Genomic DNA, 23,224 nt, shown 5'->3' with positions numbered 1-23,224 from the left:
GAAATCTGCCAGCCATGTGTAGATAAGTATTTCCCTAAATAATGTTCTTCACACCTCCACTTCCCACCATTTGGAAAGAATCATGTGTAATTAAACCAGATCTGTACCTGAATTTTGCAATGGATAGAAGCCTGATTGTTTGCTGTTAAAGTGTTTTTCAACAACTAAGATATAGGATAAATCAAGGTATGTACTTAAAACAAGGATTTCCACAGGCCTGACCCATATGCTATATGAGTTTGACCAATTCTGTAGATGTGGCTCTCTCTAGAACAAGGAAAAAAAGTTCTTACTATGGGTATAGAGACACTTATAAAGAAACATTCCTCAAAAGTTTGAGTGTTATAATTATCAAGAAGTAAAGAGAGGAATATTACTTAGCTTTAAAAAGAAGTGAAATGCCAATACATAATATAACATGGATGACCCTTCAAAACATTTTGCTAATAAGCCAGACACAAAAGGACAAATCATCTATGGTTTCATTTATAGGAGATACCTGGAGCAGGTAATGGAGAGTTCCTGTTTAATGGGGACAGAATTTTAGTTTGGGGTGATGAAACAGTTCTGGAGAAAGATGTAGTGATAGCTGCATGACAATGTGAATGACTTAATGCCACTGAGTTTGCACTTTAAAATGGTTAAAATGTTGATTTTAATGTTTTGTATATTTTAACTTTGTTTGCTTTTTCATTTTAAAAATGTTTGGAAATATGTACAACTTTCATACAGTTTCAGGGTGCTCCAGACACCCGTGGCCACTTCATGTAAACCACTGACTATTTCTAGAGCACTTTGAGAGACTACAATATGATCATGATCAAATTTTGTAATTAAACCTAATGAGGGCAACAGACACTTCTCAAATAAGAAATGTGTCAATTACAGAACTCCCCTACTCTAAGTATTCACAAGGAGACAGATAAACAGTTTCTTTATTCCTCTTCCTCCTCCTCCTCTTCCTCCTCCTCCTCCTATTCTTCCCGTCTTCTTCATCTTCCTCTTCCACCTTTTTCCGGATAACTTTAGCAGGACCCTTTGCGCCATCAAACTTTACTTTCAACTTATAGTCAGCAACATCCTTCTCATACTTCTTCAGCTTTGCCACCTTAGTGATGTAAGGCTGCTTTTTCGCTGTCATTTAAGTTATTCCACATCTCACCCAGCTTTTTTGCCACATCTCCAACAGAGATGCCAGGGTTTGTGAATTCGATCTAGGTGCAGAATTCTGAACACAACAGGAAGAATCCAGACGGTGGCCTTTTGGGGGCGTTAGGATCCTTCTTCCTGCCTCCCTTAGCTGGTCCGTAATCCTTCATTTCCCGATCATAGCGCACTTTAATCGCCTTTGCCATTTCATCAAATTTAGATTTCTCTTTTCCGGACATTATCTTCCACCTCTCTGAGCACTTCTTGGAAAATTCTGCAAAATTGACAGGGACCTCTGGGTTTTTCTTCTTATGTTCTTCTCTGCACGTCTGCACAAAGAAGGCATAAGCAGACATCTTGCCCTTTGGTTTCTGGGGGTCACCTTTAGCCATCCTGACTGTATTGTTTGCTAGTAGATTAACTTTTTTTAAAGTGAAGAGAATCTATGTTGAATACAAGTATTTGGGGGCACCTTCTCTGCCTTTTAGGATGTTCAGGGCATATTTATCCACTTAGAACTAACTCTATTCCCTGATCTTCACTCTTAGGACTCATCAGGCTCATTGATCCTTTTATCCTTTTATATAAGTGGCCATGCACTTGAATTCTGTGGGGCACGGTCAGTAAAACAGAAGGTGATACAGACAGTGTTTAGGTGAAGCTGGGTCCTATTGCCAATGAAGAGAAAATTGGAAAATGAAGTACTTCCCTAAATAATGTTCTTCACACCTTCCCCACTTCCCTCCATCTGGAAAGAATCATGTGTAATTAAACCAGATATGTATCTGAATTTTGTAATGGATGGAAGCCTATTGTTTGCTGTTAAAGTGTTTTTCTAACAACTGTGATATAGGATGAGTCAAGGTGTGTAATTAAAATAAGGATTTCCACAGGCCTGACTCATATGCTATATGAATTGGACTCATTTATAAACAAATCAGAAATTAACTCTACACAGTTAACATACTCTCTTCTCCAAGTGAGGAATTGTCAAAGGTAAATGTGGTGTGGTATAATAAACTTGGCCTTCTGGAAATCACAGGTCTTTACAGTTACCTTTCTGTAAGAATAAAACCAACCTACTTCCCCCATGAATCCATGACACCTTAACCTAGAGTGACTTATACAGTCACTGGTGGTGATGGACATGTTGCACACTTCCGGTAGTTTCTGTGTCTGCAGCTTTAGTCAAGGATAGAACACACCTAACTGGTAACTATTTTTTACTTGCCAGAGATGACATCACTGAAAATGTAGTCATCAGAATGTATTGATCGCGTACCTGTTATGCTTCATGTCTACTCAGTCAAAGACTGCTAAAAGGCCTAGATAAACCTTGATACTTTAATTCATCCTTCCTCTCAATAACCTGTTCTGTACAATATTGACATCATTTCCTGGTTTCTATCCTTGTGGCAGCAGAATCTAAGCTGTCTTCTTTTGATCCCATGATACTGTATGGAGTTGCCCACGTTTATGTTGAAAAGCTACTTTAGAGGGTTGTGCCAGAGTGAATGTGAAGTGAACGAAGGTGTTTTCTCTACCTGTTCTACTTGATTAAACTCCTCAGTGATCTCAGACAAGATCACCCATATCAGCATACCTCGATGGAAAACAGATGGCGCATGGCAGGGAGACATGTGCAATGTATGATGTGAATAAACTCCTTTTTACACTAGCATGACAACAGATGCTCAGACCCCACAATGCCTGTCAGAATGCCACTTGGAGTTTTCTCAAACTATTCTCAGGTTCAGAAAAGAATAAACAAATTTTTTCGGACTAAATTCCCTCCAAAAGGTTTTTCAGATGTAGAAACGGGACTATAGTAGGTGTTTGAGGCACTCCGGCTGGGCCTAAGAGAGTTGAAATGAGTGAGCATCTGGATTATCTTAGAGACATAGATGGAATCATATTTTTGTACTTGGATTGGATTATTTAGCAGAAAAATGCTTCCTAGAAGGCCTGAAGACAATTGATTTTATTGCCCATTTCAGCAAATCCCACATCTGGTTTGGGCCCTGTCAGCAGAGAACACTGTAATCAGAACATCACTTGAGAGCCCAGTGGCTAAGCACCTAACTTCAAAGGCCATGTGGGTTTGAACCCTGGCTCCAGGATTCATTAGCTGCAGTACTTTTTGGCAAGTTACTTGGCCCCTCAGAGTCCCCTTTTCTAATTTTTAAAATTAGTACCTACCTCACAGTGTTGTGAGAGTTAAATGAGCTACTCTATAAAGTGCTTAGAACAGTGTCTGGCAAATAGACAGATAGGAGTGTTAGCTATTATAATTACTGAGCAAGCCAACTTATGACTCATAACCATTAGCTTACAATCTTGGAGACACTTTACCTAGCCAGCAAATTGTATGATTAATTGCATTACTATTAAACACAGGTAGCCAGAAATAGGCTGTTTGTTTGAATTTCATAAATATCTAAATGTGTTGCTTCCAGGTTATAGGATTCACCACTGTCAGACTTGGCTATTTGCTGATTTAAGTATTCATTTTTTCCAATAGAATCGTTTATACTTATGCCTTTTATTATTTTAAATAACAAAATCACTTAAATTTATAGTCTCCTAAAGTTTTTGAGAGTTTTGTTATTAAGGCAATCCAACAAAATACAAGAAATACAAAAGAATATTTGACATAATCATATAAAATTATCTCCAATATGCTGGTGTATTTCATGTGACGAGACTCTAACCTCAATTCCTTACTTATAAAGTGGGGTGGACAACCTCCATTTTTGCCATGTTTTTGGCATGCTTCTAGGCATGTTTTAATTCTCATGAATTACACTGATCACTGAGAAATGTTATACAAAAATAAGATTTACTGAAATTATTATTTAAACTTCCCAACATTGTCTTGCAAACATTACTTTAAAAATCAAAGATTTTTTCTTTCCTTGTGTTGAATTTGTATACTGCATTTTATAATGCGTTAGCTTTTTGAGCTAGATGTAGTGGCTCATGCCTATCATCCCAGCAACTTGGGAGGCTGAGGTAGGAAGATCACTTGAGGCCAGGAGTTCAAGATCACCCTAGGCAACATAGTGAGACCCTGTCTGTAAAAAAATTGTTTAAAATTAGCCACGTGTGGTGTCATGGGTCTGTAATCCAACTACTCAGGAGGCTGAGGCGGCCAGATGGCTTGAGCCCAGGAGTTTGCAACTGCAGTGCGTTATGATGGAGTCATTGCACTTCAGCCTGGGCAACACAGTGAGACCCTGTCTCTAAATAATAATAATAATAATTTTTGGTACTTTTATGATATGTAGCAGTAACTATTTAGTAAAAATATATTAAAGAAGGTTGCTAAAAATCAAATTTAGTGAAAGACTTTCGAGCAGATTTAGAATAGGTCTACTAACTATTAAATAATTTTTAATTATTATTTTTCCTTAATCTCTTTCTGCTTGAAACAGGAGATCAGTGCGGTTAATTCTTCGACTATCCAAGCCTCATATTTTGGAACAGACAAGATCACCCGTATCAACATAGCTGGATGGAAAACAGATGGCAAATGGCAGAGAGACATGTGCAATGTATGACATGAATAAGCTCCTTTTTACACTAGCATGGGAGCTTTACGTTTAACATGAATGTAATTTGCAAGGTATTGATGTATATTCATGGAAATCTTCCATTCAGTTATCCACAATTATCCGTGTTCCAGGGTCTCAAATGAGTTATCCATTTCCCGTTTATTTTTATTATAAATTGCACAGATTACAAGGGAAGCAAATTTGTATAATCACTCTTGAACAAATTCTTCTCTTGACATAAGATTAAATGGTATGATCAATTTCTCATTTAATTTAAGAAAAACAATTTCCAAGTTAACTCCATGAAATTAATCTTTCTCTCCTATACTTAAGATTAATAGACTTCTAACATCATAAGCAATTAAATATTTATAAGGCCATATAATGAAGATAACATTAGTACCTAGCTCACTGAGTGAGAATTAAATTTATATATATAAATATATATATTCAGTATATATAAAATACATATATATAAATTTAATTCTCAGTGAGATAGGTACTAATGCATAGGTGCTAATTACTAGTGTGTGTGTGTGGGTTAGGACATATATATATATATGGGTTAGGACAGAGCTCAGCCTGTAGTAGGTTCTCTATTAACACCTACGTATTACTCCATTTTCATACTGCTATAAAGAGCTGCCCTAGACTGGGTAACTTAAAAAGGAAGGAGGTTTAATTGACTCACAGTTCAGCATAGTTGGGGAGGCCTCAGGAAACTTACAATCATGGCGGAAGGCACCGCTTCACTAGGCAGCAGGAAGGAGAAGTGCCAAGTGAAGGGGGAAGAGTCCCTTATAAAACCATCAGATCTCAGGAGAACTCACTATCACGAAAACAGCACGGGGGAACCGCCCCCATGATTCAATTACCTCCACCTGGTCTCTCCTTTGACACGTGCAGATTATGGGGATAATGGGGATTACAATTTAAGATGAGATTTGGGTGGGAACACAATGTCTAACCATATCAACCTACTAGTATAATTTCTTATTATGGAATCAAGTGTTGAGACACGTCGCTTTCCTTGAACACTTATTTATTTAATATTTATATGAATCTTTGTGCCAGGTGTTGCTACAGCTGGAAGATATAAACTGCATTAATTTAGATTGGATCAACGGTTCACGGGAATACATCCATGCTGTAAACAATCTCCGTGTTGTTGGTGCTGAGGTGGCTTATTTTATTGATGTTCTCGTGGTAAGAACAGTTGATTTTTTTAAATTACACTGAATTGGTTTTGGATATTAACACTCAGAAGTTGGGACAATTTAATGTCTTTTTTTATTGGCTTAGACAAGTACTGAATGTGTGAAATAATAAGCATTTGTATATGGCAGACAAAAAAGGAAGTTTCTTCGTAGTAAAGAGTCTGTGGTTATTTGAAGCACCACTAGGTGGCAGTGTGTCTACACAGGCTCATCACTAAAAACTGCCCCCGCAAGGTCACTGCCCTGGTCAGCACGTTGGACCATCTCAATCAGTTTCATCATACTGTAAATCTATCCTTAGAACTATAAATGGTTATCATCTTTCAAATATTATTTGTTTAGAATATGACATGTATTTTCACACAAAAAGAGGGTTCTGTGCCTGTGAATTAGTTAGGTCTGTAGGCCAGTCCAGACACAACTATTTAACCCACATATTCTCTAAAAGAATAAAATAGACCTTGTCATTTATTAGGCCTATCCTCTGCGACATTCACGAATCTCCAAATGCTTTCCAAAAAGTAATTTCCCACCTCAAAATGCAGTGTAGTAAAATCTAAAGATGCATAATCCTTTCAGATATTTAAGGAGGGTTCATTCATTCATACAACAAATATATATTTCACTCTGCACTTACTGTGGGCTGGGCATGGAAGATATGACTTGTAAGTAAGACAGTGTTTCTGCTGTGACAAAATGTACACTCTAGTAGGCAATGGAGGCACACACAGAAACAAATGAACGAGAAAATGTCAGTTGGTGACAAGTAATGGGTGAAGAAAATGCAAGGCAGTAGAATGGAGAATGGCAGGAGCAGAAACAAATTGTATGAGCAACCAGGTTAGGTAATATTTGAACATTGACCACTGTCAGTAAACATCCTGAAGAAGGAATTAGGGATCCAAAGACTCATTTATGCCCCGACACTTCTCTATCTTCTCTTTCCACTCTGTCAGGGAAGACCAAGCTACAAGATCTTTAGAGAAAGTCTTTGTGTACAAAGGATGAAATCAGATTCATCTTCATCTTCTCTTCAGAAAAAAAAAAGCCAGCTGTAAGCTTTTGTGAGTTTCTTTATTGACCTTAGGGCCTGAGCTGTGGGCTTTCCTATGTCCAGTAAATAAATAATAGTGGTTCATAGGAAGCTGACAGGAGATGTTTGCAGAACTGAAGGGAAAAATGTTTGATGAATTCAATGTTCATTGAATTGAATAGGCCACCTTGAAGTGGGAAAAGGGTTTAGGGTGAGTGGGCTCCAGGGCCTCTGGGGATAATTCAGGATTCAAGCTTAAAGAAGGAGCAGCTAAAGGAACAGCTGAGTCTCTTCTCCACCTCTCTTTCTGTCATCTCATCACAAGTTACTAGGCCACCACAATTCACCACCTGGACTGGTTCCGGGGCAAGCAGGTGCTTGGGAATGTGGTAGGAAGATGGGGAAGGAGAGGAATGAAGGGGATAAGGGCTGAGAATGATCTCAAATACCAACCTATATAAGGAGATAGGAAAGAAAATAGACATTTAAAATAGTGGCAACAGTCGGCCAGGCATGGTGGCTCATGCCTGTAATCCCAGCACTTTGGGAGGCCGAGGCGAGCAGATCACAAGGTCAGGAGATCAAGACCATCCTGGCTAACACAGTGAAACCCCGTCTCTACTAAAAATACAAAAAATTAGCCGGGCACGGTGGCGGGTGCCTGTAGTCCCAGCTACACAGGAGGCTGAGGCAGGAGAATGGTGTGAACCCAGGAGGCGGAGCTTGCAGTGAGCAGAGATGGTGCCGCTGCACTCCAGCCTGGGCGAGAATGCGAGACTCCGTCTCAAAAAAAAAAAAAAAAAAAATAGTGGCAACAGTAGAGGAAGGGATGTCCTAATGACCATGTAGCATTCATTGGCAGTTATTCACATATGTAAATGAGAGAGAAAATATTCTTTGTTCCGTGACTTATAAAACTGTCATAACTGGTGGAAAAAATGGAACATTTGATCAAATGAAAAATGTACGCAAGTAAAATCAGTTGCTTGATTTTTGTGATAATTATGAGAGCCTGAAACTTAGGTGAAACTAAAAATGCTTGCTCAGGAGTGACATTATTAAGATAATAGAATAGGGAGACCTAGATCCTTCTTTCTCCAACAAGCACACTGAGTCAACAATAACAGACAAATTTTCTTCTTGAGAAATTAAGAAACTAGTTCAGAGGCTCTTACACCCTGGGTAAATATAAAACCAGCTACAATGAAGGCCAGAGGAAAATCTGACATACCTTCTTGTCTTAACTTCTACCCCTGACCCAGCACCATATGATCTGAAGGAAACTCCTAGCTTCCCGCTTCACCCTGTGAACGGAAAAAGTGGGACTTCATACCCAATGTTTCAGCTTTTCTGCGGGCTGCTTAGGGTAATCACTTCAATCTCACACGTCTTGGAGCATTGATAGAACCCAGAATATTTTAGTATCTAGGGGCCAATGAGAACAAAGATGGGAAGAAAGATGGCATTCAAGCAGTCACTATAGCCCCTTCCCCTAGCTCAGTGCAGACAAAGTGATTGGGTAGAATACCTTAGATTCCATGTTCTCTTTGGGCGGAAAAGCGCTAGACTGCAAATCAAAAGTTCCAACTTTTCCAGGGGCTGCCTGAGAGACTGATTTCTGTCTTGACTCTCTTGGAAGTGCTGATGGCACTCAGCTTACCCTAGATGCTTGAGGGCTGCTAAGAATGAAGATAGTGGTTTTGACCAGCACAAAGTTTTGACAGGTGCCCAGAATTGTTGGCTAGGCTGATTGGTGAGAGTCTTCTCCCACAAAGAACAATCCATGAACACCCTCGCAGAGGTGGCTATTTTTTCTAATGTGCAAATACCAACATAAAGAGTCAAGGAAAATGAAGAAACAATATATACCAAAGAAACAGATTCATCTCCAGAAACTAACCCTAATGAAACAGAGACATATGATTTAACTGACAGAGAATTCAAACTAACCATTATAAAAATGTTAAATGAGGTCAGGAGAACATTGCATGAACAAAGTGACAATTTCAACAAGAAGATTAAAAAAATATAAAAAGTACCAAACAAATCTTGGAGCAAAAGAATATAATAATTGAAGGCTGGGCATGGTGGCCCATGCCTGTAATCACAGCACTTTGGGAGGCCAAGGCAGGCAGATCACTTGACGTCAGGAAGTCGAGATAAACCTGGCCAACATGGTGAAACCCTGTCTGTACTAAAAATACAAAACATTAGCTGGTCATGAAGGCGTGCACCTGTAATCCCAGCTACATGGGAGGCTAAGGCATAAGAATCGCTTGAACCTGGGAGGCGGAGGTTGCAGTGAGCTGAGATGGTGCCACTGCACTCCAGCCTGGGTAACAGACTGCACTCCAGCCTGGGCAGCAGAATGAGACTCCATCAAAAAAACAAATAAAATGAAAGAGGAAGGAAGGAGAGAGAGAGAGAGAAGGAAGGAAGGAAGGAAGGAGGAAGGGGGGAGGAGGGAGGGAGGGAGGGAGGGAATGAGAGAAAGAAAGAAAAAGAAAGAAAGAAGAAAGAAAAGAAATAGAAAGAAAGAAGAAAGAAAAGAAATAGAAAGAAAGAGAGAAAGTATGTGGAAATATAAAACTCTCTGGTAAAGGTAAACATATAGACAAATACAGAATACTGTAACATGTGTGTGTAAACTACTTTTAATTCTAGTATAAAAGTTAAAAGACAAAAGTATTAAGAATACTTAATACTTACAAAAATATGTTAATGGATACACAATAAAAAAGATGTAATTATGACATCAATAACATGAAGGATGTGATGTGAAGGAGTAAAAGTGTAGACTTTGGGGTATGTGATTGAAATTAAGTTGTTATCTCCTTAAAATACACTATTATACTATTATAACTGTAAGATATTTTATGTAAACCCTATGGTAGTCACAAAGAAAGTACCTATAGAAAATACATGAAAGATTTAAAAAAGCTATCAAAGTATATTAATATAAAAAATCAACAAAACACAAAGGAAGACAACAAGAGAGGAAAAGAGGAACAAAGGAACTATAAGACAGAAAGGTAGGAAACAATTGTTTAAAATGGTAATAGTGCTCAGATGTGGTGGCTCATGCCTGTAATCCCAGCACTTTGGGAAGCTGATGTGGGAGGATCACTTGAGGCCTGGAGTTCAACACAAGCCTGGGCAACGTAGTGAGACCCTATCTCTATAAAAAGGTGTTTTGTTTTGTTTTGTTTTGTTTTAGGACTGGGTGCAGTGGCCCACACCTGTAATCCCAGCAATTTGTGAGACTGAGGCAGGCAGATCACTTGAGGTCAGGAGTTCAAGACCAGCCTGGCCAACAGGGTGAAATCCCATCTCTACTGAAAATACAAAAATTAGCTGGCCATGGTGGTGGGTGCCTGTAATCCCACCTACTCAGGAGGCTAAGGCAGGACAGTTGCTTGAACCTGGGAGGCAGAGGTTGCAGTGAGCCAAGATTGTGCCATTACACTCCAGCCTTGGCAATAGAGCAAGATTCCATCTAAAAAAAAAAAAAAAATTCTAATTAGCTGGACATGGTAGCATGTACCTGTAGTCCTAGATATTCAGGAGGCTGAGGCAGGAGGATTCTTTGAGTCTAAAGGTTTGAGGGTACACTGAGCTGTGATAATGATCTTGCCACTGCACTCCAGCCTGGCTGGCAGAGCAAGACCCTGTCTCAAAACAAGACAAAACAAACAAAAAACAATAGTAAGTTCTTCTCCATCAATAATACTTTAAATGTAAATGTATTAAACTCTCTAATCAAAAGATATAGAGTGATTGAATAGATAGTTTTGAAAAGATTTAACTACATGCTGTCTACAAGAGATTCATTTTATATTTTGGAGACACATAGGTTTAAAGTGAAGACATGGAAAAGAATAATCAATGTGAATGGTAACCATAAGAAAACAAATGACTGTACTTGTATCTGACAAAATAGACTTTATGTCAGAAAGTATCACAAGTGACAAAGGTCATTATATAATGGTAAAGGAATCAATTCACCAGGAATATATAATAATTATAAATATATATGCACCCAACACCAGAATACCTAAATATATAAAGCAAACATTGACAGAATGGAAGGGAGAAATACACACCAGTGAAATAATAGTAGGAGCCTTCATTATCTGATTTTCAATAATGGATCAATCACCTAGATGGAAAACAAATAAGAAGAAAACTTATTTGAACAACAACTTCAACAACACTATAGACCAAATGGACCTAACACATGTGCATAGAATATTTCACCCAACAACAGCAGAATACACTTTCGTCTCAGGTACACACAGAACTTTCTCCAGGATAGATCACAAGTGAGGTCAGAACAAAATCTTAGCCAACTCAAGAAGATTTCAGTCATACCAAGTATCTTTCTTAACCACAGTAGAATGAAACTAGAAATCAATAACAAAAGGAAAACTGGAAAATACACAAATATGTGCAAATTAAACAGAAAACTTTTAAACAACCAATGGGTTAAAGAATAAATCAAAAGAGAAATTATAAAATACCATGAGACAAATGAAAACAAAAATGCAACATGCCAAAACCTATGGGATTCAGCAAAAGCAGACTAAGAAGGAAGTTTATAGTGATAAACACCTGAATTTAAAAAGAAAAAAGCTCTCCATTCAACCACCTAACTTTACACCTAAAAGAACTAGATCAAGCTTGCCCAACCCACAGCCCAGAACAGCTTTGAATGTGGCCCGACACAAATTTGTAAACTTTCTTAAAACATTATGAGATTTATGCATGGACCTTATTTTTAAGCTCATCAGATATCATTAGTGTTAACTTATTTTATGTGTGGCCCAAGACAATAATTCTTCCACTGTGGCATGGGGAAACCAAAAACTTGGATACCCCTGAACTAGATAAAGGAGAATAAACTTATTCTAAAGTTGGCAGAAGAATGGAAATAATAAAAATTACAGTAGAAATGAACAAAATAGTGAATACAAAAACAATATTAAGAAATTGTTTGTTGAAAAGATGAACAACATTTACAAACCTTTAGCTAGACTAAAAAAAACTTGAGAAGACCAACATTTAAAAAAAGAAGAAATAAAAAGGAGACATGACAATTGAGACCACGGAAATAAAAGGAACATGAGACTAGTATAAATCATTACACAACAAAATTTAAGATAACCTAGAAGAAATAGATAAATTCCTAGAAATACACAACATACCAAGGCTGAATCATGAAGAAACAGAAAATCTGAACAGACCTGTATTAAAGAAGATACAAATAAATGGAAAAACATCCTGTGTTCATGAATCAAAAGAGTCAATATTATCAAAATGTTCATACTACCCAAAGCTATCTACAGATTCAGCGTAATACCTATCAAAATTCCAATGGCCTTTTTTTAACAGAAATAGTAAAAACAATTGTGAAATGTACATGGAAGCACAAAGGACCCTGAATAGCCAAAACAATCTCGAGAAAGAAGAACTAAGCTGGAATCATCACAGTTCCTGATTTCAAAATTTATTTTAAAAGTACAGCAATTAAAGCAGTGTGGCACTGGCATAAAGACAGAATAGAGATCTCAGAAGGAAACTCATGCATGTATGGTCAACTGATCTTCCACAAGGATGCCAAGAATACACAATGAAGAAAGGATAGGCTCTTCCTACAACTGGCATTTGGAAAGATGGATATCCACATAAAAAGGAATTAAATTGGACCCTTGTCTTACGCTATACACACACACACACACAAATCAATTTGAAACAGATTAAAGACAAACATAACACCTAAAACTATAAAACTCCTAGAAGAAAACATAGAAGAAAAGCTTTATGACATTGGACCTGACAATGATTTCCTGGATATTTCACCAAAATCACAGGCAGCAAAAGCAAAAATAGACAAAGAGGAGGACGTGCTTTGGATGCGTGTCCCCTCCAAATCTTATGTTGAAATGTGGTCATCAATTTGGAGGTGGGAATAGTGGGAGGTATCGAATCATGGGGGTGGATCCCCCATGAATGGCTTAGTGCCATCCTCTTGATGATGAGTGAGTTCTTGCTCAGTTAGTTCACACAATATCTGTTTGTTTAAAAGAGGATGGTACCTCCCCACTTACTCTCTTGCTCCTACTCTTGCCATGTGATACCCCAGTCCCACCTTTGCCTTCCGCCATGATTGTAAGCTTCTGGACATAAGCAGATGCTGGCACTATGGTTTATGTATAGCCTACAGAACCAGGAGCCAATTAAACCTATTTTCTTTATGAATTACCCAGCCTTAGATATTTCTTTATAGCAACACAAGAATGAACTAACACAAAAAAAAATTAGTAAAAAGGAGCAGGGCATTGCTATAAAGATACTTCAAAATGTGGAAGTGACTTCGGAGCTGGGAAATGAACAATGTTGGGAGAGTTGTGGAGCTCAGAAGAATACAGGAAGATGATGGAAAGTTTGAAACTTCTTAGAGACTTGTTACATGATTGTGACCAAAATGATGATAGAGATATGGACAGTGAAATCCAGGCTGATGTGGTCTCAGATAGAAATGACAAAGTTATTGGGAACTGGAGTAAGGGTCATCCATGTTACACCCTACCAAAGTGCTTAGCTGCATGGGTAACAAGGGTCACCCATGTTACACCCTACCAAAGTGCTTAGCTGTAGATCCACACCCTGGGGATCTGCAGTATGTTGAACTTAAGAGTAATGACTTCAGGTATCTAGCAGAAGAAGTTTCTAAGCAGCAAAGCATTCAAGATATGACCTGTCTGCTTCTAACAATGTACAATCAGATATGGGAGCAAATAAATGACTTAAAGTTAGAACTTATATTTCAAAGGGAAGCAAAACATTGAAGTTTGGAAAATTTGCAGCCTAGCCTAGCCATGTGGCAGACAAAGAAAAAGCTTGTTCAGGAGCAGAATGTAAGTGGGCTGTGGAGCAACCACTTGTTAGAGAGATTAGCATGACTAAAAGGGAGCCGGGTGCTACTATCCAAGACAATGAGGAAAAGGCCTGAAACGCATTTCAGACATCTTTGAGGCAGCCCCTCCCATCACAGGCCCAGAGGCCTAAAAGGAAAGAATGGTTTCAGAACCCAGGACTAGGGTCCCACTGCCCTGCTCAGCCTTCAGGACACTGTTCCCTGCATCCCAGCTGCTCAGGCTCCACCCTCAGCTCTTAGGGCCCCAGATACAGCTTAGAACACAGCTCTGGAGGGTGCAAGCCATGAGCCTTGGCAGTTTTCAAGTGGTGTTAAATCTGCAGATGCTCAGAGTGCAAGTGTGAAGGAAGCTTGGCAGCTTCCACCTAGATTTCAGAGGATGTATAGATAAGTCTGTGTGCCCAGGCAGAAGCCTGCTGCAGAGACAGAGCCCCCACAGAAAAACTCTACTAAGGCAATGCCAAGAAGAAATGTGGGGTTGGAACCCCCACACAGAGTCCCCACAGGGGAACTGCCTAGTGGATCTGTGGGAAGGGGATCCTGCCCTCCAGACCTCAGAATGTTAGATCCACTGGAAGATCCATGATTATAAAAACTGGCATGCACTCATCTCCAACCCCAGAGAGCAGCATGTGGGTTGCACCCAGAGAAGCCACAGGGGCAGGGCTGCCCGAGGCCTTGGGATCCCACTCCTCACACCAGGATGTGGAACACAGAGTCAAGGATTATGTTGGAGCTTTAAGATTTAATGCCTGCCCTGCTGGGTTTCAGATTTGCATGGGGCCTATTACCTCTTTCTTTTGGCCAATTTCTCTTTTTTGGAATTGAATTGTTTACCCAATTCCTGTACCACCATTATGTCTTAGAAGTAAATAACTCGTTTTTTATTTTACAGGCTCATAGGTAAAAGCAACTTGGCCTTGAGTCTCAGATGAGACTTTTGACTTTGAACTTTGAGTTGATGCTAGAATGATTAACATGTTGGGGGAATAGTAAGAAGGGACGATTGTATTTTGCAATGTGAAACGGACATGAGGTGTAGGGGGCCAGGAGTGGAATGATATGGTTTGGATGTGTGTCCCCTCCAAATCTCATATTGAAATATCCCCAATTTGGAAATGGGGCTCAGTGGGAGGTATTAGATCATGGGGATGAATCTCTCATGAATGGTTTAGTGCCACCCCCTTGGTGATGAGTGAGTACTTGCTCGGTTAGTTCACACAAGATCTGATTGTAAAGAGCACGGCCCCTCCCCACTTGCCTCTTACTTCTGCTCTCAGTCTGTGATACACCAGCTCCTCCTTTGCCTTCCCCGATGATTCTAAGCTCCCTGAGGCCTCACCAGAAGCAGATGCCAGCACTATGCTCTGTATATAGCCTGTGGAACCATGAGACAATTAAACCTCCTTTCTATAAATTACCCAGCCTTAGATATTTCTTTATATTAATGCAAGAATGAACTAACACAGGGGACTACATCTAAAAAACTTCTTCCCAGGAAAGGAAACAATTAACACAGTGAAAAGGCAACCTGTGGAATGGGAGAAGATATTTGCAAACCATATATGTTATCATATATCCGATAAGGGTTTAACATCCAAAATATATAAGGATCTCCAACAACATAATAACAAAAAGACAGATAACCTGATTTTAAAATGGGCAAAAGACTTAAATAGTATTTTTTTTTTTTGAGATGGAGTCTTGCTCAGTCGCCCAGGCTGCAGTGCAGTGGTGTGATCTCTGCTCACTGCAAGCTCTGCCTCCTGGGTTCACGCCATTCTCCTGCCTGAGCCTCCCGAGTAGCTGGGACTACAGGCGCCCACCACCACGCCCGGTTAATTTTTTTTTTTTTTGTATTTTTAGTAGAGACGGGGTTTCACCATGTTAGCCAGGATGGTCTCGATCTCCTGACCTCGTGATCCACCCGCCTCGGCCTCCCAAAGTGCTGGGATTACAGGCGTGAGCCACAATGCCTGGCCTAGTCATTTTTTAAAAGAAGACATACAAATAACCAACTGGTTTATCAAAAAATATTGAGCATTAATAATCATCAGGGAAATGCAAATCAAATTCATGGTGAGATACTACCTCACATCTTTTAGAATGGCTATAATAAAAAAAAAGATTATAAGTATTGAGAATTGGGAGAAATTGAAACCCTTGTACACCGTTGGTGGGAATGTAAAATGGTGCAGCCATTATGTAAAACACTATGAAGATTCCTCAAAAAATTAAAAATAAAACTACCATATGATCCAGCAATCACACTTCTAGGTACTTATCCAAACGATTGAGATCAGGATCTAGAATAGACAGCTCCACTTCCATGTCCATTGCAGCATTATTTGCAATAATCAAGACATGGAAACAACCTAAATGTCCATGAACAAATGAATGGATGAAGAAAATGTATATATACACAATGGAATATTATTCAACTTTAAGAAAGAAGAAAATCCTGACATATGCAACAAAACAGATGAACCTGTAGGACATTATGCTAAGTGAAATAAGCCCATCACAGAAGGACAAATATTGTGTGATTCCACTCACATGAGGCATCTAAAATAGCTGAACTCACAGAAGCAAAGAATGGAATGCTTCTTTCCAGGAGGTGGGGAAAAGAGAAGAGAAATACAGTTGCTATTCAATGGGTATAAAGTTTCAATTATGCAAGCTGAGTAAATTCTAGAGATCTTCTGGACAACATCATGCCTGTAATTAGCAAAACTGGGTTATGCAATTAAGATTTTGTTAAGATGGTAGATTTCGTGTTAAATTTAGTCTGATATTTTAAAACATTTTTAAATGCTTGCTCCTTTGTTTCCTATCACACTTTTGTTTTTGTTTAAACTCTAGATGTATAATCTATTTGTGAATATTCTTTTTTATTTGTTTTTGTTTTTAATTGACAAATAATAATTGTACATATTCATGGGGTACATTGTGATGTTTTGATATATGTATACAAGTATACATAGTGGAATGATTACATCAATCTAATTAACATATCTGTCACTTCACATCTTCACATATCATTTTTTTTTCAACTGGACCATTCTTCTTTCTTATTTTATTTCATTTTACTTGAAGTTCCAGGATACATGTACAGAATGTGCAGGTTTTTTACATAGGTATGGATGTGCCGTGATGGTTTGCTGCACCTATCAACCCATCATCTAGGTTTTAAGCCCTGCATGCATTAGGTATTTGTCTTAATGCTCTCCCTCCCCTTGGCCCCCATCCCCAACAGGCCCCAGGGTGTGTTGTTCCCCTCCCTGTGTCCACGTGTTCTCATTGTTCAACTCCCACTTATGAGTGAGAACATGCAGTGTTTGGTTTTCTGTTCTGGTGTTAGTTTGCTGAGAATGATGGCTTCCAGCTTCATCTGTGTCCCTGCAAAGGACATGATCTTTTTTTTTTTTTTTTTTTTTTTTGAGATTTGAGATGGAGTCTCGCTCTGTCGCCCAGGCTGGAGTGCAGTGGCGTGATCTCAGCTCACTGCAACCTCTGCCTCCTGGGTTCAAGCGATCCTCCTGCCTCAGCTTACTGAGTAACTGGGATTACAGGCACACACCACCACACCTGGCTAATTTTTCTATTTTTTTTTTTTTTAGTAGAGATGGGGTTTCACTATGTTGGTCAGGCTGGTCTCGAACTCCTGACCTTGTGATCTGCCTGCCTCGGAGTCCCAAAGTGCTGGGAGTACAGGCGTGAGCCACTGAGCCCGGCCAACATAGCATTTTTTAATAAAGAAAATGTTTTAAATCTACTCTTAGCAATTTTGAAATATACAATGCATTACTATTATTGCTAAGCAATAAATCTCAGAAACTTATTCCTCCTGTGTAACTGAAGCTTTGTACCCACTAATCAATATCTCCCTATTCCCCACACCCCAATCTCAGCCCCTGATAACTACTATTATCCTCTACTTACGTAGTTTGACTTTTTAAAATTCCACATATTAAGTGAGGTCATGCAGTGTTTGTCTTTCTATGCCTGGCTTCTTTCACTTAGCATGTCTTCCATGTTGTCACAAATGACAGAATTTCCTTTTTCATTGTGCAGGTACAACACATTTTCTTTATCCATTAATTCATTGACGGACACAGGTTGATTCCATATTTCGGCTATTGAGAATAATGCTGCAATGAAATGGAAGTGCAAATATCTCTTCTTCAGCGTAATGATTTTGATACCTTTGCATATATTCCCAGAAGTGAGATTGATAGATCATATAGTAATCCTATTTTTAGTTTTTCAAGGCACCTCCATATTATTCTCCATAATGGCTATACCGATTTATGTCCCCTCCAACAGTGTACAAGCTTTCCCTTTTCTCCAAATCTTTGACAGCTCTTGTTATCTTTAATTTATAATAGCCATTCTAACAGATGTGAAGTGATATCTCATTGTGATGTTGATTTGTATTTCCCTAATGATTAAGGATGTTCAACATTTTTTCGTAAATCTGTTGGCCATTTGTATGTCTTCTTTTGATAACTATTCAAATCCTTTGCCCATTTTTGGTTGGATCATTTGCTTTCTTGATATTGAGTTATTTTGAGTTTGTGAATATTCTTAAAAGCTCCTATTTTAAAACCAAAGTTATTCCATACATTTTCTAGTGTTGCCTTAACCTGAAGGATACAGACACAGGCAAGGTGGATAACAGTGTAGGAATGAGCTGCCTTTGATGCGTGTTGTGAGCATGCTGAAAGGATTGGGCCTCAGGAAGGATCAGCATGGAGCTACAAGCCACAAATATAGTTGCTAGGGTTGTTCTCCTGTTTCCAAGGACCACAGGCCAGCCCCTTAGCACAAGCAGAAGAGCTCCTATAGAAGGCATTCTTCCAAGCCCATCTGTTCTCCTTCAGTTGGATAAGGATGTAGGCAGAGGTGTCACTTTGTGACTTTACCAGTCCCCATCTTACGTGCAAAAGGGAGAACCATGTTGATCTTTTTTTTTCTATTTTTAAAGCATATTTAAGCTATTCCACCGCTGTTTTAAAAATACTTATTCTGTTAAACAATCCTTTCAGAAAAAATTTGGATATTCCCCTTCTAAAGTGCACCTGATTGGCCACAGCTTGGGAGCACACCTGGCTGGGGAAGCTGGGTCAAGGATACCAGGCCTTGGAAGAATAACTGGTAAGCATGCCCTGCAGTCGGGCCTTGAGTGTGTTTAAATATTGTTTACACACAGTATCAAGTATCTGAACACCAAGTAATACTGCAGAAGAAAATGTAAGATACTACGAAATGTGATTCCAATGAAATAAAACATGAACGTGTTTTCAAAGCAGAAATGTGCAGATTCGCTTCAAGGGGGTTCTTTGCAGCATTGTCTGTGGTGACAAAGTAAGAGAAACTATGTGATCCCTCACCTGCAATTGAATGGTTGAAGGAATTATGACACATTCCATCCTTTGGGATTTCATACCAGTAATGCAAAGAATGAAGTTTACGTAGAGGTAGAGAGTAGAATGGTGGTTATGAGAGGCTGGGAAGGGAAGAAGAGAGGGGAGGCTAAAGAGAAGCTGGTTAATGGGTACAAAAATCCATAGCTAGAAGGAGTACGTTCTAATATATGATACAGAAATTACAGTTAACAATAATTTATTACGTGTTTCAAAATAGCTAGAAGAGAAGGACTGTAATGTTCCCAACACAAAGAAAAGATGAATGATTGTGGCGATGGATGTCCCAATTACCCTGATTTGATCACTACACATTATATACATGTCTCAGAATACCACATGTGACCCCAAAATATGGACAACTATTATATATCAATTTTTAAAAGTTATTTTTAAAAAAGAATGAGTTTGAGTCCCACTGATTGTCCTGGACGTTCCCGACACACCTGGACTGCAGCCTACTCAGTTGTTACCATTTTTAATATTATCCCTGGATATACTGCTAAGTCTAAAAATAAGTTGCAGAGTAAAGCATATAGCATGAATTGGGTTTGGGGGTGTAATAAACAATCATGTCTCCTCCCCACATTCTGTGTGAGATGGATGAAGGTCAAAGCATCAGCTCCTTTACCGACAGGCGGGGCTGGCCTCTCCCTCTGCATCCCCCACCAACAGCCAGTAAGCCGGCCCCACGTCTCCTTTATCTGCCTTTTCCCGTCCATCCCCTGGTCATTGTCCTGGCTCAGTCCCTCATCTCTTGTCTGCAGTTTGGCCTTGGTCCCCGCTGGTGCCCCAGCCTAGTCTTCTACAAGTACTGCCAGGCTTATCTTTCCAGGCGCAGGCCATGCCACTCCACTGCTCCAAATCTCTCAGGGTGTCTCCTTGCCTAAAGCCTCTTAGCTTGTCACGTAAACTTGTCATGTTTCATCACAGTTTTTCATGCTCTGTGCCTTTGCACGTGCTGTTGTCCCTCTTGCTGAGCATTCACTGTCCCTTTGTCAAGATTCATCTCAGATGTTTCCTCCTCGGGCAGGAATTAATTCTCTGTGCTTCTCATACCCTTTGACATGTGCCTCTTTTGTATTTGAAAACACAACTATTATATCACTTGGTCTTATAATTATGGATGAGCCTGTTATTTTTAACAGAAAGCCTCCCTTACTGCACTGACTCCAGGCTTGGCCACAGTAGCATATTTTGTCTTTGTTAAACTACTGTGCTCTGTGTGCATGTGTGTGTGCATGCTCTCTCTCTCTCTCTCACACACACATACACACACATACATGAACACTTTAAATTCAAATCTCAATTTAGAACACAGTTTTTTAAAAAAATCTAGGAAGTCCAAATTGGGATTAAAGTATTCTGTCTCTGCAATCTGTTGATATAACAGGCTTATTCCTGCTATAAGTCATCTTTCTTCTCCTAGCTCTCTGCTCCTAACTCCTCCTCAATCACCTCCACCACCACCACCACCATTCTTATTTAGAATAATAAAAACTGAACTTTCACCACCATTCTTATTTAGAATAATAAAAACTGAACTTTTTCGCTGAAGTCATTATGTGACCCTTTGCGGTCAATTTTCAAGCCCAGAAGAAAAGAAGAAATGAGTTCCTCTTTTGAAGGTGGAACCACATGGGGCCTCACAGCCTCACGCAGGCTGTGAGATGACCTGGCCTGAGTGAAGCAGAACACATAACTGCATTTACAGTTCATACTGGGTTATAATCAATTCAAAGAGATTTTGTTTTTATTAAGTTTTTTCAAAAATCAGATACCGTTTAACTCTAGTTTTTCCCATCAGGTGAATTGTCCTTCTGGGTAAATAGAAAACAGGTTTTTAAAGGCTTTCTGAATGTCCAAAGAATTAATATAATGTGGATGTTGTAATCTATATTCCTCTGAGAAATTAGTCTTTGGGCAATCATGTTCCTTAAGTAATAGAAGAACTGAGACCTCACAAACAGATTTTAGCTATGTAATAAACCAGTTAAAAACAAAATTAATATGATAAACATATTAAGGACATACATAAGTTTTTATGTCTTTGGTATTTATGTATAAGTGGTAAGCAGTTGTCATAATAACTATAGTTAGGGGGTTACTCAGCTGATTCTGCTTTTATTTATTTTTATTTATAAACAGTATCAATGCTTTTCTTATTTGAGGAAAAATCACTCTCATTATGCTGACACACACACGTACCAAAATACACATACATACTACACACTCAGATCCTAAACAATTAGTTCTCACTCATGTAGTAAGAGGTCATGTCTCTCTCCCTAAGGTTAATTAATAGGTTGAACCTAATAGTTCTCTTCCCTTCTGTAGACTTTTCTCCTGAGATATCCTAGAACAACAAATTCAATGTTCCCTCTTCCCTACATCTTGGAAAGACTGTCTTTTTTTTTAATCTGATTGCCTTGTCCTCCAATCAATAAGATCCAAGGTATACCTATCTTGGGATGTTTCTCTCCAGGAATCCTGACTTTATTAGAAAGTTGTGTGTAATCACACCAGTAAAATAAAAATTCTTCCAAGAGTTGAAGATTAATTGTGAGATAAATACTTTTTCCTCTTTCTTTGTTAAGCGTGAATGGTTCATTCACATGCATGTTGCATTACTTCATTGATCTCTTTGTCTAATTGTCTTTCCACCTGTGCTCTGAGTTCCACCCCCTTTGTGGACTTAAGTCATTTGTTCACTTTTTCTCAGGTCTTGTCAACAGAAGTGCTGTGCTGAAACGCACCCCTTCCTTCCTGGCCTCCCATTTCCTTCTAAATGATGCCCTAGCCTGTTGCATTCCTCTAGATCCAAGCTCCACAAAGTTGAAAGTGGAGCGATTGCATTTCCTTAGGGTTCATTCTCTCCTTGACCCACTGCTACCTAGCTTCTTTCCTCAAAACCACTATTACCAGATCACTAGTGGCTTTTTGTGGAACTCTACGAGACCTTTTGACTCTGTGTTTTACTTGACCCCTCTGCAGAATTTGTCCCAGTGGACCCCTCCCGCCTTGCTGAAGTGCTCCCTCATCTTAGCTTCTATGATTCCGCATATTCTTGGTTGTCTTTGTTTTTTTGACTCCCTCTCTCCAGGCTACCTCATGAGTTTCCTTTCTTTTGCCTTTGCCTATATGTTCATGTTCTTCAAGTTTCCATTCTAGGCCCCTTCTTCTCTCCTCTTGTTTTTCTATAATCATTCTTTTAGTGATTATATTAGTCAGAAAAAAAAAAAAAACACAAATCCTATGACAAGCTAAGTGTGCTGAGCACACACCCAGAGCTGTGACACAGACATTCCTTCCTTGCTGATGCCACATTCCCACAGGGGTCAATGGCAATGCTACACTGCATCCTCCCCACTCCAGGATCCAGCCTCTATATCACAGCAAAGGGATTTTGCTAAAATATAAATCTGATCATAAATCTCCCTTGTTTGCAAGCTTGCAACAGCTTCCCATTGATGACCACGTCATGTCCAAACTCCTTGACATGGCTCAGCTGACATCTGGCTCCTGCTAGCAATACTACCCTTATCTTCCACCAAATCCTAGAACTCTACACACCAGCCTTAGCAAACTAGTTACAGTTTCCCAAACACGATGCTCTTTCATCTGGAGGCCATGTACTTCTCTGTCCTCCCCTGGGTTGCTGGCCACCTTACCTTTGCCCTGGCCAATTCTTCTGGTCCTTCAGATCTCTACTAGTGTTTCTTTTCTTTTTCTTTTTCTTTTTATATTTTGAGACGGAGTCTTGCTCTGTCACCCAGGCTAGAGTGCAGTGGCACAATCTTGGCTCACTGCAACTTCCACCTCCCGGATTCAAGTGATTCTCCTGCCTCAGCCTCCCAAGTAGCTGGGGTTACACGTGCCCACCACCATGCCTGGCTAAATTTTGTACT

At 39.3% G+C, this 23,224-nt stretch overlaps 1 protein-coding gene and 1 pseudogene across 1 annotated transcript in view; one reads left to right on the top strand and one right to left on the bottom strand.

The window, feature by feature from the left end:
* PNLIPRP3 (pancreatic lipase related protein 3) overlaps positions 1-23,224 on the top strand; it is a 56,294-nt gene that overhangs the window by 11,278 nt on the left and 21,792 nt on the right. The window contains exons 3-5 of the mRNA XM_055242708.2: positions 4,584-4,703; positions 5,778-5,909; positions 18,939-19,047. Of these exons, the coding sequence (XP_055098683.2) occupies positions 4,584-4,703; positions 5,778-5,909; positions 18,939-19,047 (361 nt within the window). The remainder of the gene's footprint in view (positions 1-4,583; positions 4,704-5,777; positions 5,910-18,938; positions 19,048-23,224) is intronic.
* Positions 936-1,556, bottom strand: LOC129462606 (high mobility group protein B3-like; annotated as a pseudogene).

This window comes from Symphalangus syndactylus, chromosome 2, assembly GCF_028878055.3.
Source record: "Symphalangus syndactylus isolate Jambi chromosome 2, NHGRI_mSymSyn1-v2.1_pri, whole genome shotgun sequence".
NCBI classification, from domain to species: domain Eukaryota; kingdom Metazoa; phylum Chordata; class Mammalia; order Primates; family Hylobatidae; genus Symphalangus; species Symphalangus syndactylus.
The sequence above is the reverse complement of the archived record's forward strand: the minus strand, read 5'-3'. Positions and strand labels throughout refer to the sequence as shown.